Source organism: Phyllopteryx taeniolatus, unplaced genomic scaffold (assembly GCF_024500385.1).
Source record: "Phyllopteryx taeniolatus isolate TA_2022b unplaced genomic scaffold, UOR_Ptae_1.2 contig_24, whole genome shotgun sequence".
NCBI classification, from domain to species: domain Eukaryota; kingdom Metazoa; phylum Chordata; class Actinopteri; order Syngnathiformes; family Syngnathidae; genus Phyllopteryx; species Phyllopteryx taeniolatus.
Window position 1 is genome coordinate 600,783 of NW_026903162.1, and position 19,218 is coordinate 620,000.

General features: G+C 42.0%; 1 protein-coding gene across 9 annotated transcripts in view; it reads right to left on the minus strand.

The window, feature by feature from the left end:
• The window catches only part of tp53bp1 (tumor protein p53 binding protein, 1), a 54,740-nt gene that overhangs the window by 15,250 nt on the left and 20,272 nt on the right, over positions 1-19,218 (minus strand). For 7 of the 9 annotated variants that reach the window (XR_009787049.1, XR_009787050.1, XR_009787051.1 and 4 more), the window contains 11 exons: positions 19,154-19,218; positions 18,986-19,068; positions 18,716-18,903; positions 17,163-18,156; positions 16,944-17,060; positions 16,658-16,843; positions 16,490-16,556; positions 16,250-16,345; positions 4,693-4,933; positions 2,533-2,592; positions 2,289-2,441 (listed from right to left, as the gene is read on the minus strand). The exon at positions 19,154-19,218 is cut by the window's right edge and continues 62 nt beyond it. Coding sequence is in view for 6 of the 9 variants with exons in the window: in XM_061765041.1 (XP_061621025.1) it covers positions 2,289-2,441; positions 2,533-2,592; positions 4,693-4,933; positions 16,250-16,345; positions 16,490-16,556; positions 16,658-16,843; positions 16,944-17,060; positions 17,163-18,156; positions 18,716-18,903; positions 18,986-19,068; positions 19,154-19,218 (2,250 nt within the window). In the remaining 3 variants the exon portion in view is untranslated. The remainder of the gene's footprint in view (positions 1-2,288; positions 2,442-2,532; positions 2,593-4,692; positions 4,934-16,249; positions 16,346-16,489; positions 16,557-16,657; positions 16,844-16,943; positions 17,061-17,162; positions 18,157-18,715; positions 18,904-18,985; positions 19,069-19,153) is intronic. The other 2 variants (XM_061765046.1, XM_061765043.1) reach the window with 2 other exon arrangements.

Consider the following 19,218-nt stretch of genomic DNA (forward strand, 5'->3'; position numbering starts at 1 on the left):
GTATTCAGGTCGCTTCACTTTTTCCAAATCTTAAACAGCATCTTGGTGAAGTGTAAAAGAAAATATCTACTGCTAAAGCACAGTGGAATGCATCATTTGTAACCACCAGGACTCATTCAAGAGCTAGTCGCCTATCCAAAATACTGTTTTAATTGTACTTTTATTTTTTTTCTCTCTTTGTTTTAAATGTTTATAAGCTGTTATTTTTCTTTGTTTTTAAATGTTTTTAATCATGTAAAGCACATTGAATTACCTTGTGTGTGAAATGTGCTATATAAATACATTTGGTTTGCTTTGCGACTGTGTATAGCCGGCCCAAAACTAAATTTTAAACACAAACGGCTAGTTATACCGAGAACAAGACCATGACGATATCGAGGCACTTTCAATTTTGCGATACCGCGGTATCGTGACAATTGTTACATCCCTACCAGACATTGATAAAAGTAAGTACCTGTGAATTGTATGTTACATCCTCATTGTTCAAAATGTTGGGCATGAACCTCTGATTATTTGAACCTCTAAAGTGAAAATATCTGTACATGTAAACAAAAATGTGGCCATAGTTCAAAAGGTTGACATGATTGAGCAAAACCAATGCAATATTTGGATTCAGCACATCAAAATTGTTTTAAAACAGCGAAAAAAAACTTTGCCAATAAATGGGACCAGTTGTTAACCAGGGCTAATATTTGACAATTTGGCACATATTGGCATCATCTTTTTACAGCAGATTATCAGCCAAATTAAAACTGGATGAAACAGTTTTTTTATTCAAGATAAAAAGCAGAATAACTGCACGCTATCTAATTACAGTACAGGAAATTATAAATTGTACCATAAATGGGACCGTTAAACAAGGTACGCATTCAACGAACTACTGGGAACACAAACACAAGAAATGACAAGAATAAATGTAATAAGGACATTTTCTGCAATAATTCAATATTGTATGGCACGTATTCTGGGTTCTGCGTGGGTACGGGGCACATACAGTCGTGCTCAAAAGTATTGGCACCCCATGAACATATTGGCACCCCATGAGCATGAGTGTAGTGTCTGTTATATATATTTGTCTAAAAAAGTCCTCTCCCTCTTATGGCATTTATCAAATAGAAATAATTTTGGTAATTCTAATTGTCCTAAAACAGGATTAGTCTGATTTCATATCAGCCAGTCAAGAAAAAAAAAAGCATACTTTGTCTTTTTATACAGTCATGGCTAAAAATGTTGGCATCCCAGGGGTGCTAATATTTTTGAGCACGACTGTACAGAGACAACCCATCACACTAACATTCACTCGGTCACTGAGTGGAAATGTTGCCTCCACCAAGTCAGGAGTGTGCCACTACACCCAATACAGTACCGTATTTTCACGAGCATAAGGCGCACTTAAGTCTTAAATTTTCTCCAAAATGGACGGGGCGCCTTATAACGCGGCGTGGCTTATGTGTGCACAGAGTTCCAAAATCTGTAAATGTTGTTGTGTGACTTTGATGAGCGCTCCGCTTGACTGACTGGGAGCATTTCCTGCCGACACGCTGCTTATATAGAGGAAAGGCGGACGTGACTGAGGACAGCACGTGGATGTTAATGGGGGAAGGGTGTGCGTGAAAGATGACGCTAAAGGCACGCCCCCAGTGCGTATATAGCACCGGGGTGTGCATTGTGCAAAACAACATCGGTTTGGCTAAGGACCCCTGAAAAGAGACACGCTTATGAAGCACAGTTTAAACTGCATGCTATCAGTTACGCGGAGGAACATGGGAATCGAGCAGCCACGAGAGAATTGAAGATCAACGAATTCATGGTTCGCAAGTGGAGGAAGCAGGAAAACGCCAGCACCATTGCTGAACAGCCCCCCGGCAACAAGACTGACTCTGACAATGACGAGAGGGAACCCGGCATGTTTGATGGAGAACTTTCCCAGCTGTTCATTTCGGATACAGAAGATGAGGACTTTGATGGATTTGTGGATGAGGATTGATAAAAAAAATAACGTGAGTACATTGTTAAATACTTCAATAAAGTATAATCGAACTCAGTTTTGCTCCCGCTGCCTTTTTAAAAACATACGCTAGCGTGCATGCATACTACCGTGTTTTAAGCTAGCGTATGTTTTACCATGCCTGCGCCCAATAATACGGTGCGCCTTATGTGTGTGTTAAATACAGAGATAGACCCCGTAACTGAGACTGCACCTTTTAATGCGGTGCGCCTTATGGTCGTGAAAATACGGTATATGCAAGTTCCATGAAGCTAAAATATTTGTGGGTATAATCATTTACCTCAGTGACTTTGCGATCCACCTCTTTGCCATCCTCATAATAAACATCTGTAATGATCCGCGTGACTGTGGTCCGTACTTCCTGGATGGTGCGCACATGTCTGCAGTGGGAGGGGCCAGAAGTTCTTCGATAAGATGGGGTCTCCGGTTCACCCTATTAAAGATGAAAATTAGCTATTCAATTAGCTGAAAATATATCATTTTGTGGAAATATAATTAAACAAACAAAAAACAAAGGTCTGCACCTTGCCAGCTGGTGAGCACAGCAATGGTGTAGCTGAACTGGTTTTCTGGGAGGCTGCCCGCTGACAAGCGTATATTACAAGATACAAGATATTTTTGTGATAAAGGTGCATGATACAAGCACTATCAATTTATCTATCTACAGTGCCACCAGAAAGTATTCACACCCCTTCACTTTTTCCACATTTTGCTGTTACCCTTTTTCTAAAGCTGATTTGAGTAGTTTTCTTTTTTTTTTTTAAGCTGATTTGAGTATAGTTTTCTTTTTTTTTTTAATCTACATAAAATATCACATAATGACAACGTAAAAACATTTTCAGACAGTTGTGCAAATGTATTGAAAATTTGAAGCACCTTTGGCAGCAACAACAAGTCTTCTTGGGTATGTCTCTACAAGCTTGGCACACCTGTTTTGGGGCAATTTGTCCCATTCTTTTCTGCAGATTCTCTCAAGGTCAGTCAGGGTGGATGGGCAGCGTCAGTTGACAGCCATTTTTAGGTCTTTCCAGAGATGTTCAATTGGATTCAAGTCCGGGCTCTGGCTGGGCCACTCAAGGACATTCACAGGCTGCTCCTGAAGCCTCTCATTTGTTATCTTGGCTGTGTGCTTTGGGTCATTGTCATGTTGGAAGGTGAATCAACGCCCTCGTCTGAGTTCCATAGCACTCTGGAGCAAGTTCTCTTGAAGATTTTCTCTATATTTGGCAGCTGTCATTTTACCCTCTATGCAGACTAGTCGCCCAGTTCCTGCAGCAGAAAAACAGCCCCACAGCATGATGCTTCCACCGCCATGCTTCACAGTAGGGATGGTGTTAGCCAGGTGATGACCAGTGCCTCTTCTTCTCCAGATATGAACCTTGCAATTCAGGCCAAAACCTTTTATTTTGATTGCTTCAGACCAGATAATTTTTTTTCTGAGAATCTTTAAGGTCGGCGGCACGGTGGGCGACTGGTTAGAGCGTCAGCCTCACAGTTCTGAGGTGCGGGGTTCAATCCCCGTCCCCGCCTGTGTGGAGTTTGCATGTTCTCCCCGTGCCTGCGTGGGTTTTCTCCGGGCACTCCGGTTTCCTCCCACATCCCAAAAACATGCATTAATTGGAGACTCTAAATTGCCCGTAGGCATGACTGTGAGTGCGAATGGTTGTTTGTTCGTATGTGCCCTGCGATTGGCTGGCAACCAGTTCAGGGTGTACCCCGCCTCCTGCCCGATGACAGCTGGGATAGGCTCCAGCACGCCCGCGACCCTAGTGAGGAGAAGCGGCTCAGAAAATGGATGGATGGATGGATGAATCTTTAAGGTTCCTTTTGGTAATCTCCAAGCGGGCTGCCATGTGCCTTTTAGTGAGACGTGGCTTCCGCCTGGCCACTCTACCATAAAGGATTGGTGGAGTGCATTAGCAATGGTTGAACTTCTGGATGGTTCTATCTCCGCGAGAGAACACTGGAGCTCCGCCTTAGTAACCATAGGGTTTTTAAGGCCCTTCTCGCCCGGTTACTCAGCTTGGTCGGACAGCCAGATCTAGGAAGGGTCCTGGTGGTTCTAAACTTCTTCCGTTTCCAATTAATCGAGGCCACAGTGCTTTTCAGGACCTTCAATGCTGCTGAAATTATTTTGTATCCTTCCCCAGACTTGTGCCTTGACACGATCGAGTCTCAGAGGTCTGCAGAGGATTCCTTAGACTTCATTGCTTGGTTTCTGCTTTGATATGCACTGCCAACTATGAGACCTTATGTATACAGGTGTGTGCCATTCCAAATGATGTTCAATTAACGGGATTTACCACATTCAAGTTGTAGAAGCATCTTAAGGATCAGTGAAAATCAGATGCATCTGAGCTTGAGTATCAAAGCAAAGGGTGTGAATACTTACAGTATGTACCTATTATGTTTGAATGTTTACATGTTTTATAAATATACAAATGACTGAAAATGTTTTTACTTTGTCATTATGTAGATTTCTTTTTAAAGAAAACTATACTCACATCAGGTTTAGAATAAGTCTGTAAACAGCAAAATGTGAAAAACGTGAAGGGGTGTGAATACTTTCTGGTGGGACTGTACCCATCTGCAGAAGCCTTATAGCATTATTGAGCTCGTTCATTTTTAACTAAATAGTAAGTCTTATTAATAAGCCACAAACGTGTGTACAATGACTGAAGAACCTGGTCAGATGTACTAGCAGCAATAGTGTTGTCTAAGGTGTGCTGGGATGTGTCCTTCTGGTTTGGGATGGACAGTTCTGCTCCACGCCTCTCTTCAGATTGCTCAGCTTGTGTTTCCTTTGCAGCCTCCTGTGGCACTGCCAACACTTCCAGTTGCAAAGACTCTGACTGGCTATTAGGCAAGCTATATTCTTGTGATGGAGTCTGAGAGCTTCTTTGTGGTGAGGTGAACAGTTCTCCCCTACAGAAGGGAAAAAAATGGTAGAGATATGTCCAGGTGAGGGACTTATGAACAGTTCCAAATGCAGTGCGGTGAAAAAGTATTGGCCCCCTTCTCAAATTCTTATATTTTTGCATAGTTTCCCCACTAAAATGTTTAAGATAATCAAAAGAAAGGTATGTAAATATAACCAAATTGAACTTAATATGCTGTTTTTAAATGGGGATTTAATTTATTAATGGGAAAAAACAATTCAGTTACCTGGCCCTGTGTAAAAAAGTAATTCCCCCCCTTGTTCAATCATGAATTAATTGTGGCTAATCACAATTATTGGTTAATTTTACTGATCACACCCAAGCCTTATTACCTCCAGACCTGTTCAATCAAGAAATCACAAACAGAAGTCAGACAAAAGATCTAAAAAAGCTGCAACAAAATGACACAATCCAAAGAAATTCCAGAACAGTTGAGAAATAAAGTAACTGACATCTATCAGTCTGGAAAGGGTTAAAAAAAGCAATTTCTAAAGCTTTAGAAACTTGAACAGTGGTGAAACTTCCCAGAAGTGGCCGGCCTACAAAGAGAACGACAATGACCCAACTGGCCACAAAGGAACTAAGGACAACTTAAAAAAAACTGCAGGCCTCCCTTGCCTCAGTTAAGGTCAGTTTTCAGGATGGAAGGAAGGAAATAACAGGGCAAAAATGGTTCCAAGGCGAGAACCACTGCTGACCAAAAAGACCTAAAGTCTTGTCTTACTTTTGCAAAAAAACATCTGAATGTGTCCTAATACTTTTGGGAGAATACTATATGGACTGACGAGATGGAAGTTCAGCTTTTAGGACTGTGTCTCTCGTTACAGTTGGCGTAAATCTCGCACAGAACATCACATCAACAGTCAAACATGGTGGTGGTAGTGTGATGGTCTTGGGCTGCTTTGCTCCTTCAGGACCTGGACAACTTGCTGTGATTGATTGAACCATGAATTCTGTTCTTTAACAGAAAATCCTGAAGGAGAATGATCAGCCACCGGTTTGTGACCTCAAGCTGAAGCGCACTTGGGTTCTGCAGCAGGATAACGATCCAAAACACACCAGCAATTCAACTTCTGAGTGGGTTAAAAAAACAAAATGAAGGTTTTGGAATGGCCTAGTCAAACTGACTTGAATCCGATTGAAATGCCGTGGCATAACCTTCAAATAATTATGCAAGAAAGAGTGGGCCAAAATATCTCCAGAGATGTGAAACACTCATTGCCAGTTATAGAAAGCGCTCAATTTGAGTTGTTGCTGCTGAGGATGGGCCAACCAGTTATTAGGTTTAGGGGGGCCATTACCTTTTCGCATAGGGCAAGGTAACTTTGAATAATTTTTTCCCTTAATAAATGAAATCACCATTTAAAATTTTTTGGCTCACTTGGGTTGTATTTGTCTGATATTTACATTTGTTTAATGATCTTAAAGAAAGTGGGTATATGCAAAAATATAAGAATTTGAGGAAGGGGGCCAATACTTTTTCACGGCACTACATTGTGGTTGTAAATTTTGGCCCAAAAACTTCTGATTTTACCTAGGAAAATGAAACTAAAGATTAACTTTGCCTATCACAGAAGTGTATTAAGGCAAGAATGTGAAGCGTACGGCCCATCAGGGAATACAATCCTGCCAGGCAAGTTTTAGTTCATTTATACATGTAGACTCTTGTTTTGAAACTAAAGCTTTTATTCTGACACAAGCACTGTAGAACCGAAATTGCTGTGAGCCACGTGACGTGACATGCATGAAACTGAGAGAGAAAAGATCAGCGCGGCAAGGCATTACCACCAGTCCATATGCAGTAAGAGAGTGAGACTGTGTGTGAAGGAATTCCTAATATATGTTAAGATATGTATCATATCATATCAGAATCATCTTTATTTGCCAAGCATGTAAAAAAAAACAAACAAAAAAAAACAAGGAATTTGACTGATAGTTGGAGCCGCTCCCGTAAGACTACAGGGAGCCATTTGACGAAAAATACTTTGGTGACATAAAAAAACAGTACCGAGAGTCACTGAGCAATGAAAGGTTACCGGTAGTGTGGTAATCCCAATTTAATTTTTTGACAATTGTGCAAATGATGCAAAGACCTCTAGCAATTTAGAGCAGTTTGAAATAATTACTACAGCGATAATCTGGTAGAGACCATTGTGTAAATGGCACAGAGACTTCTCGAGCACATGAGTAGCCAGTATTGGTCAACAACACATATGATATATTGTTTAAGTAATTTCATGTGCAAATGTGCACATTTGCAGTTAAAAAAAAAAAAGAGTTTGCCAAGTTAATTTGGGAAAGGGTTCATTAAACTCGGATACAAATTTGGTTGGGTTCAAAGAATTCATGCGACTGACTCGTTGTGGCATAGACCCCTGACAGGGAAAAGCTGAAAGTCACTTCTTTGGTTAGATGGATGCTACAAGCTAATTTGATGCATGCTAATAGTTGTAGATGGCCTGCAAATTGTTTGTACAGACTAATGCTAACCTCATACAGATTCATCGTTTGTAGACTTACACCAATCAGATCGGCCCGATTGGTATCGGCCGAAATTAGCATTTCATGCTGATCGGCTGATCGGCTTTAATGTCATAATTTGTCGATCTGATCAATGACGTCATTGATCGGCTCCGCAAAAGACATTTAGTCCGCGTCGCCATCGTGTATAGTATATTTTAATACAAAAGCTGGTTTATTTTTAGCTTTGTCACTGTGGCCGTTAAGCAGTGTCTTTTGACATAGTACTGTAAATCTGACAACCAAATAAAAAAAACATGTCGGCGGTGTGGGACAGACAACACGTAATGCCCGGATCAGACTACAAGACAAATTTGGTCTTTCATGATTGCACTATTTCAGATGACTGCAATCTTCTTTTCCTTTCGGCTTGTCCCGTTAGGGGTCGCCACAGCGCGTCATCCTTTTCCATGAGAGCCTATCTCCTGCATCCTCCTCTCGAACACCAACTGCCATCATGTCTTCCCTCACGACATCCATCAACCTTCTCTTTGGTCTTCCTCTAGCTCTCTTGCCTGGCAGCTCCATCCTCATCATCCTTCTACCAATATACTCACTCTCTCTCCTCTGGACGTGTCCAAACCATTGAAGTCTGCTCTCTCTAACTTTGTCTCCAAAACATCGAACCTTGGCTGTCCCTCTGATGAGCTCATTTCTAATTTTATCCAACCTGGTCACTCCGAGAGCGAACCTCAACATCTTCATTTCCGCCACCTCCAGCTCTGCTTCCTGTTTTCTCTTCAGTGCCACTGTCTCTAATCCATACATCATGGCTGGCCTCACCACTGTTTTATAAACTTTGCCCTTCATCCTAGCAGAGACTCTTCTGTCACATAACACACCTGACACCTTCCTCCACCCGTTCCAACCTGCTTGGACCCGTTTCTTCACTTCCTGACCACACTCACCATTGCTCTGGACGGTTGACCCCAAGTATTTAAAGTCCTCTACCCTTGCCATCTCTTCTCCCTGTAGCCTCATTCTTCCCCCACCACCCCTCTCATTCATGCACATATATTCTGTTTTACTTCGGCTAATCTTCATTCCTCTTCTTTCCAGTGCATGCCTCCATCTTTCTAACTGTTCCTCCAGCTGCTCCCTGCTTTCACTGCAGAATACAATGTCATCTGCAAACATCATGGTCCACGGGGATTCCAGTCTAACCTCATCTGTCAGCCTATCCATCACCACTGCAAAAAGGAAGGGGCTCAGGGCTGATCCCTGATGCAGTCCCACGTCCACCTTAAATTCTTCTGTCACACCGACAGCACACCTCACCGCTGTTCTGCTGCCCTCGTACATGTCCTGTATTATTCTAACATACTTCTCTGCCACTCCAGACTTCCGCATGCAGTACCACAGTTCCTCTCTGGGTACTCTGTCATAGGCTTTCTCTAGATCTACAAAGACACAATGTAGCTCCTTCTGACCTTCTCTGTACTTTTCCATCAACATCCTCAAGGCAAATAATGCATCTGTGGTACTCTTTCTAGGCATGAAACCATACTGTTGCTCGCAAATACTCACTTCTGTCCTGAGTCTAGCCTCCACTACTCTTTCCCATAACTTCATTGTGTGGCTCATCAACTTTATTCCTCTATAGTTGCCACAGCTCTGCACATCACCTTTGTTCTTAAAAATGGGCACCAGTACACTTTTCCTCCATTCCTCAGGCATCTTCTCACGCACTAGAATTCTATTGAACAAGCTGGTCAAAAACTCCACAGCCACCTCTCCTAGATGCTTCCATACCTCCACAGGTATGTCATCAGGACCAACTGCCTTTCCATTTTTCATTCTCTTTAATGCCTTTCTAACTTCCCCCTTACTAATCATTGCCACTTCCTGGTCCACCACACTTGCCTCTTCTACTCTCCCTTCTCTATCATTTTCCTCATTCATCAACTCCTCGAAGTATTCTTTCCATCTACCTAGCACACTGCTGGCACCAGTCAACATATTTCCATCTCTATCCTTAATCACCCTAACCTGCTGCACATCCTTCCCATCTCTATCCCTCTGTCTGGCCAGCCTGTATAGATCTTTTTCTCCTTCTTTAGTGTCCAACCTGCCATACATGTCATCATATGCCTCTTGTTTTGCCTTTGCCACCTCTACCTTTGCCCTGTGTCGCATCTCAATGTATTCCTTTCGCCTCTCCTCGGTCCTCTCAGTGTCCCACTTCTTCTTAGCTAACCGTTTTCCTTGTATGATTTCCTGTACTGTGAGGTTCCACCACCAAGTCTCCTTCTCTCCTTTCCTGCCAGAAGATACACCAAGTACTCTCCTGCCTGCTTCTCTGATCACCTTGGCTGCAGTGGTCCAGTCTTCTGGAAGCTCTTCCCGTCCACCGAGAGCCTGTCTCACCTCTTCCCGAAAAGCTGCACAACACTCGTCCTGTCTCAGCTTCCACCACATGGTTCTCTTCTCTGCCTTTGTCTTCCTAATTTTCCTCCCCACCACCAGAGTCATCTTACACACCACCATCCTATGCTGTCTAGCCACACTCTCCCCTACCACTACCTTACAGTTGGTAACCTCCTTCAGATTACATCGTCTGCACAAGATGTAATCCACCTGTGTGCTTCTACCTCCGCTCTTGTAGGTCACCCTATGTTCGTGCCTCTTCTGGAAAAAAGTGTTCACTACAGCCATTTGCATCCTTGTTGCAAAGTCTACCACCATCTGTCCCTCCAAGTTCCTTTCCTGGATACCGTACTTACCCATCACTTCTTCATCACCCTTATTACCTTCACCAACATGTCCATTACAATCTGCACCAATTACGACTCTCTCTCTGTCTGGGATGCTCAGAACTACATCATCTAGCTCCTTCCAGAATTTCTCTTTCACCTCTAGGTCACATCCTACCTGTGGGGCATAGCCACTAATCACATTACACATAACACCCTCAATTTCAAATTTCAGCCTCATCACTCGATCTGATACTCTTTTCACCTCCAAGACATTCTTAGCCAACTCTTCTTTTAAAATAACCCCGACTCCATTTCTCTTCCCATCTACACCATGGTAAAATAATTTAAACCCTGCCCCTAAACTACTAGCCTTACTGCCTTTCCACCTGGTCTCCTGGACACACAATATATCAACCTTTCTCCTAATCATCATGTCAACCAACTCCCGAGATTTTCCTGTCATAGTCCCAACATTCAAAGTCCCCACATTCAGTTCTAGGCTCTGTGTTTTCCTCTTCTCTTTCTGCCGAAGAACCCGCTTTCCACCTCTTCTTCTTCTTCTTCTTTGACTTCGACTTCGACCCACAGTAGCTGAATTTCCAACAGCGCCCTGCAGGTTGACGGCGCCGGTGGCGGACGTTGTTAACCCGGGCCATGACCGATCCGGTATGGAATTCTTTGGATGAACGCTCATATTTGTTTGGCAAGGTTTTAAGCCGGATGCCCTTCCTGACGCAACCCTCTGCATTTATCCGGGCTTGGGACCGGCCTACAGTTTGCACTGACTTGTGCCCCCCATAGGGCTGCATTTCAGATGACTGCAATAAAATCTTGTATTCCGATACCACCGCATCCCGTCTTTTACGATCAATGGCCTTTATCTTGTCAACTCAATCACGACCGGATACACTCGTTACCACGGCCACGACAACAATCGATCACGTCATGTGTATTATAATAACAAAATGGGGAAAAAACATGTGCTCGTGGTTACCGGTGCTCGGGAGGACATTAATTCAAGGCTTGCTTGAGGTATGTTCACGTACTTTGAATACAATATGGCCCACAAGCAGGCAACAAAACGTAATGTAGCCTAGCAAGCTAGTGCTAGCACTAACGGTTCTACCGGTGTTCTGTCGAATCATGCTCTAAAGTTTCGTTGTGTGTGTGAAGTAATTTCATTACAATAGTCATTTAATTACAGCAAGTTAGCACCCATTATTTCAGTCATGTTGTAATGTTGGTTTGACCTGACTGATTAGAATACATGACCTGACAAGATATTTTTGAAGATACGCAGAAACTACTACACAAGTATATACAGTAAATGAACAAGTCATTTAAATAGACACATTACTCCATCTTGTGATCGGATCGGTGATCGGTTATGGGTTTTTTGTAACTCGCTGATCGGTCCCAAAAATCCTGATTGTGAAAAGCCTAATTATTTGTGTTTTCAGCTTTTTATGGCAAGCTATTGGGTGACCGGGCGGCACGGTGGACGACTGGTTAGAGCGTCAGCCTCACAGTTCTGAGGACCCGGGTTCAATCCCCTGCCCCGCCTGTGTGGAGTTTGCATGTGCTCCCCGTGCCTGCGTGGGTTTTCTCCGGGAACTCCGGTTTCCTCCCACATCCCAAAAACATGCATTAATTGGAGACTCTAAATTACCCTTAGGTGTGACTGTGAGTGCCAATGGTTGTTTGTTTGTATGTGCCCTGCGATTGGCTGGCAACCAGTTCAGGGTGTACCCTGCCTCCTGCCCGATGACAGCTGGGATAGGCTCCAGCACGCCCGCGACCCTAGTGAGGAGAAGCGGCTCAGAAAATGGATGGATGGATGGATATTGGGTGACCGATTAAATTAGCAGCTAATTTAAGTTTCTATTTTGCACTTACCGTGGATAAGTATGTCCTTAATAGACATAGCTAACACATTTATTTTGTCTTCATTTTTTAGTTACACTCTGTCAATCTGCCTATATACATTTGCAAGGCAGGGGGATAACTGCACTTTCGTTCTGAAAAGTTCCCACTTCAGTTTCTAAGGAGTGATGAGTCAATTGAACCTTTCAAGATTTCCAGATGGATGTGGAAATGTATATAAATTTAAAATAATTAATCGGTTCATAAATTGTTCATACAGTGTGTAGATCTACTGTGATCTGTAAGTTGCAACTGTAAATGAAAACACTGATACATAATATTGTTGAAATTGCACACATTTTTGTTTTAACATTTGAGATTACTCATATGATTTGAAACAAGATTTGCAACAAGATAATAATCATCGATCCAGCCATCCATTTTCTGAGCCGCTTCTCCTCACGAGGGTCGCGGGCGTGCTGGAGCCTATCCCAGCTGTCATTGGGCAGGAGGCGGGGTACACCCTGAACTGGTTGCCAGCCAATCGCAGGGCACATATAAACAAACAACCATTCGCACTCATATTCATACCTACGGGCAATTTAGAGTTGCCAATTAACCTACCATCCATGTTTTTGGGATGTGGGAGGAAACCGGAGTGCCCGGAGAAAACCCACGCAGGTACGAGGAGAACATGCAAACTCCACACAGGCGGGGCCGGGGATTAAACCCCGGTCCTCAGAACTGTGAGGCAGACGCTCTAACCAGTCGGTCACCGTGCCGAGATTATAATCAATAAATGTGAATATTTTCCCAAATGTAGTTATAATTATGTGATCCATAAAAAAAAATTTTTTTTTAAAGTTAAAAAAAATTATTGTTGTTATTTATAGCTTATTGATATACTGGCCCCCTTGAGATCAAATTGGGGTGAATGTGGCACATGAAATAAAATGAGTTTGACACCCCTGTTTAAAGAATGGATTCCCCAAGGACAAAATATAAGTTTTATAATGCCTCAGTCAGAGCCCAGATCAAGATCTAATTAAAACTTTGTAGGGAGACTTGAAGAGTAGCATGCACAAGACATGTCCTTGCTATACGCACTTTAAAACGTGACCCTCTCATTGCATTTATTTTTCAATTGAATTGTAAATGTTATAATTTACACCATTAAAAAATGATTTTGAAATGTATGGCAGGATCTTTTTTTAACATCACAAAAAAGTACTGTATTTTAAAGAATGTATCCACTACATAAAGTCCACTTTGTTGAACAATGTCAAAATGCAGACGCAAATGGAAAAAAACTTTACCTTACTACAAAGCGTGCTCCCAAGCACAAATGCATGTAGTGCTTAAAATAATCATATGCCCAACGGCCTGACAAGAAAAAGTAGGTCTCACATTCCTAATCCCATACACATACAAAAGGTGACCCATTTACAGTGCCACCAGAAAGTATTCACACCCGTTCACGTTTTCCACATTTCGCTGTTAGAGACTTATTCTAAACCTGATTTGAATAGTTTTTTTTAATCTACATAAAATATCCCATAATGACAAAAAAAATATTTTCATAAATTTGTGTACCTTTATAAAAAAAAAATAAACATTCAAACATAATAGGTTCATACTGTATGTATTCACACACTTTGTTATGACACTCAAGCTCAGATGCATCTGATTTCCACTGATCAGCCTTGAGATGCTTCTACAACTTGAATGTGGTAAATTCAGTTGATTGAACGTCATTTGGAATGGCACACACCTGTCTATATAAGGTCTCAGAGTTGGCAGTGCATATCAGAGCAGAAACCAAGCAATGAAGTCTAAGGAATTGTCTGCAGACCTCCGAGACTGGATTGTGTCAAAGCACAAATCTGGGGAAGGATGCAAAAGAATTTCAGCAGCATTGAAGATCCTGAAAAGCACTGTGGTCTTGATTATTCTGAAATGAAAGAAGTTTAGAACCACCAGGACCCTTCCTAGATCTGGTCGTCCGACCAAGCTGAGTAACTGGGGAAGAAGAGCCTTGTTCAGAGAGGTGAACAAGAACCCTATGGTCACTAAGGCGGAGCTCCAGTGTTCCTTTGCGGAGACAGGAGAACCATCCAGAAGATCAACCATTGCCAACCCACTCCACCAATCAGGCCTTTATGGTAGAGTGGCCAGATGGAAGCCACTTCTCACTCAAAGGCACATGGAAGCCCACTTGGATATTGCCAAAAGACACCTTAAGGATTCTCAGACCTGCAGAAACAAAATTCTCTGGTCTGATGAAACCAAAATAGAACTTTTTGGCCTTAATTGCAAGCGTCATAACTGGAGAAGAGGCACTGCTCATCACCTGGCTCACACCATCTCTACTGTGACGCATGGTGGTGGCAGCATCATGTTGTGAGGCTGTTTTTCTGCTGCAGGAACTGGGCGACTAGTCCGCATGAGGGTAAGATGACAGCTGCCAAATATAGAGAAATTCTTCAAGAGAACTTGTTCCAGAGTGCTCTGGAAATCAGACTAGGGCGTTGATTCACCTTCCAACGTGACAATGACCCAAAGCACACAGCCAAGATAGCAAAGGAGAGGCTTCAGGAGCAGCCTGTGAATGTCCTTGAGTGGCCCAGCCAGAGCCCGGACTTGAATACAATTTAACATCTCTGGAAAGACCTAAAAATGGCTGTCCATCGACGCTGCCCATCCTACCTGACTGACCTTGAAAGGATCTGCAGAGAAGAATGGGCGAAAATGCCCCAAAACAGGTGTGCCAAGCTCGTAGAGACATACCCAAGAAGACTTGAGGCTGTGATTGCTACCAAAGGTACTTCAAAAAAATATTAAGCCAAGGGTATGAATACATATGTACCTATTACGTTTAAATGTTTACATTTTCAACAAATTTGCACAGCTGCCTGAAAATGTTTTTACTTTGTCATTATGGGATATTTTATGTATATTTATTATTATTATTTTTTTTTTTTTAAAGAAGACTATACTCAAATCATCTTTAGAATAAGTCTGTAACATAAAAAAATGTGGAAAAAGTGAAGGGGTGTGAATACTTCCTGGTGGCACTCTAAGTCTACGAAAATATATTACAACAAGGGAACTCAAACATCTAGTCAATAATCATCCAACTTTGATCTGACATCAAGTAAGGCTTAAAACAAGGGCTGTCCCAATCCAACTTTTTTATTTCAGATCCGATACCACAGCCTTAAATTTTGGCTGATACCGGTCCGATCCAATATCAATATGGAATGTTAGAAAAGGCTTGATGAAGTTACTCAGAGAGCAATAAGCAGCAACAGTAGGTATGAGGAAAATTTACCCATTTATTCTTTATCAATAGGTTACATAAAGTAACATTAAAAATGACAATCCACTACAATTGAATAAAATAAATAATTATATTAGGAAATCCTGAAAAATAACTTCAATAACACTAATAAAAAAATATATATATTTAAATTGCTACGTAACCATTGCCTAACTTAAACATAAGCATATTCTGTATTTGAATAGATTACATAAAAATAAATTAGAAAACAATGACATTATCTCAATAAATAATAAATACAAAATATACTTTTAAAGTGAAAAATATAAATGAAAGTTTAATTCAGTTATTTATTTTATTGTCAGTATATCGTGGGAACAGCATTCGCTTTCTCCACGTGCGGCAATACACTTGAACCACTTGATGCAATTGGGGTTTAGTTTTGACAAATCACTGTTCCTGCGCTGCACATCTTTTTCACAGTTTGAAGAATATATTCCAGAGAGTATTGTTATATTGCCTGTTTGTATGTGGTTATACAGTGTTTGTGTACCAAGTTTCCTTATTTTGAGAGCTATAAGTGCCGCGAGTTCTATGCTAATTTTAGTTAGCTCGTCAATGGTGTTTTTCATTCATTGTGTTAGCTTTGAGCTAGCGATTTTTGTGAACAAAAACGAAGAAACAAAGGCTGTGATGTATTTGAACATTCAATAGGTGTAATTCTTTGGTTATGGGAGTTTAGTTTTCCAGTGAACTGTGGAGTGTCAGTAAACGATTTTAGGCAAGCCAATTCACTCTTACTCCTTACTACTATGTTAGCACCTTAGTAACTGGTTATTGTGATCACGTGAGATCTGCACGGCGCCTGGGCGCCGCTGGATATAATTGCTGGAGCAGAGCATGAAACCAGTCAAATTAGTAAAGAAATAGATAAGACGCCTACCGAATGGGTATGTTGTTGCCTCCAGGAAGATGGCAGTTGTCATCTTCTGCCTCCTGCTCTCTGTGCACTTGCCTGACACGACTGAACACTGACAGACTGCTTGGACAGAAAACATTTTGTGTTTTGTTTTTTTCACAAAGATATGAACCCATTTGTCTTTTCATAAACTGAAAAAAAAAATAATAATAATCAATGCCTGAGGTGGTACTAAATGTGAATATAAGGAATGTAATATTGTACCTGGTTTCAGCCTTGGCAACATTGGTAACCTTGGCAACAGATTCATCCTCTTCTGATAGTGCTGGCTCTGCATGGGAAGAGTTGTTACTGAGGAAGTATTGTGTGAGTGCAGCATTTCTATGGTAACCATCTAGTCAGAATATGCTCAGCAGGCCAAACATCTCTTACTCTGCAAACTGAAACGTTCTGAGCTTCCCTCTTCAACAGGGGTCACCAACTTCATTCTCAAGCTCAGCCTATTGTCCCCCTTCTCAGCCAAGTCGTCTCCGCATTCTTCTGGAACATTGTCTTTGGCTGCCATCACCACATCAGCACTAACGACCCCGGCAATGTCTGACTTCTCACTAAATGTCTCTAGATAAATAGAAAAACAAATATGTTTGGCTTAAAATATTTCTACTTAATATTTAAAATGGTCTTGTTGGTTGTCGCTATGTCTTTCACAGGCACACACCAATGGGGGTGCTGTGTCTAAGCGTCCCCTTCAGCTGGTTGATTAGAGGCGGCGTTGCTCCAACAATTGGACCAATCAGCTCCCCATCTTTTGGCAGTGTGAAATGGAAGGACATCTCTGCATAAAAGCATAAGAATCAGATTATCAGACACAGACTATCTAACCCGGTTTAGCAGGTCTTGACTCTTAAGAACTTGTGGCGTGATGTGGCCATCATACCTCCTGAGCTATCACTGAAGCTCTTGGCTCTGTGCTCCTCTGGTTCTTGTTCCATGGGCTCATGGCCATTAGTGGATGTAGATACGTTGCCTGTGCTTGAATGGGGACAAGTACCTTTCAAAAGTTCTGGGGGTGTTTTGGGAGGAGTCTGTGAGTCTCTGTTGCTCTCTGCAACCGTGACAATGCTCTCGTCTCCAGCTCCACCCTCCTTGTCACCAGAAGACATCAGCTCGCTTTGAGAGAGGACTAAAGCTATACTAGCTCTGTCTCCCACAGTGTTCTCGACCTCCATTACCACCTCCTCTTCCTCTGAGGCAGCAGCTTCTTCAACATCTGCAGGTTCATCAATTTCAACTTTGCTCATCTGACTATTAATGGATCCACAGTTCTGTGACAGTGATGGTGACAGACTCTTTACACTTTCTACTGCATTCATGCCACTCTTTGCCACCTGCATAACAGACATATGGGAGATGATTGACTGCGAGTCCACATTGTAGGGTGTAACGTCTGAGGGAGTCTCAAACATACAGCTGTTGGCAATCATATTTGAAGATTCAATCTTTGATTGAGAACAAGACACAACATTTGGAGGGTTTTGGTCCTTAATACCAATCTCGCATCCTTTTGCATTCACGTCAGGTACATTCAAAAAATGCGCCGGCTGACTACAAGGTTTGGAACTAGTGGCACTTTGTGATTCAGCGGGGGCGCCGTTGCACTTGCTCCTCTGATTGGGGCATGGAAACACCGAGTCAGTAGTATCTACTACAGACTGCTCTTCCAGTTTTTCTATCTGCGTAGCCTGGGTGTCCTCTATGATCTCTTCGGACAGCTTCTGGGCAGAGTTACTAATGTCCATGTTCACAGACAGCTGTAACGGCAAAGTGAAAGCAGGAGCCAATTCCTGGCGAGGAGACTCTAGAGAGAAGTATTCGGTCTTGTTATCTGATGGATTTGGAGCATCCTGACTCAGTGTTGGGACAAACACATCCTGAAAAAAAAAATCCCCCAAAACCGATTTTAAAAGGCATAAACTCACTAGTACAAAATTTGGGACACTTGCACAATCTAATCAGCCAGAATTAGAGCTACAGTGCTTAAGTTAAATTAGTACACAAATTTTAAGTTTTGATCCATTTCCCAGTTTAAAAAAATGTAACTGGTGTACCTTTATCAACACAGCAAAAATATTTTTTTTGTGTGTGCATGTCAAGACTCATTTACAATTCAATGTTGCACATTTGGTAGAGTATTTAGTAAGTATAATAGTATAATATAGTAAGCGATATGCAATGTTAATGCAGAAAGGTTTTTCTGTGTACTCTTACATTGAGCACTGTACATAAAAACCAGCATTTGTTATACAAATCTTACTAGATAATGTAGGTATACAAAAGGAAATCTCTTGTAACTGTTGCATGTGACAAAGTAGAGACAGAGGCTGAATTTATGCATCAAGAAGGGAACTAATTGATGAAAAGCAAAAACTGTAGTATATACTGGAACATAATAATGGCCTGTTATCACTCACAAAAAAATGTGGTACATACATGCGAGAACTCTGGCTGAGAGGGTAAAGAGAGAGGCTGCTCTAACACAAAACCAGGAGAACTCTGGGAGACAGGGGTTGAGGTGGGTGGTAGCAGTTTGGAGGAGGCCTCAGTTTCCATTGGCACTTGTCCCTTTACGCCAGCTCGCTCTTCTGGAGGCTGCCAGGTATCCATGGACTCATCAGCACCTGACAAAGCAAGTGTTGCTCGTCTCAAAATACTTTGGGCTTCCTTTTTTGAAATTCACATTAAAACAGAATGTTTTGCTACCACGTTGGCTGTCTGCTCCAGTTGTTAAGTCGGGGGCGTGGGGAAAGTTGTCTGGGGTTGGGGCGACATAATCAACAGAGTTTCTAGGGGGAAAATGAGAATTTCAGGTCATTTCTCTCCGTAGTGGTTGTTTGTACTATATGTGTATATAACTATAATGTGACTTACTGGGATAAGCTCTGTTGTACCAGTGTTCCCTGTCCAGAAAGATGCAAGAGCCGCAGGGTTTGGGC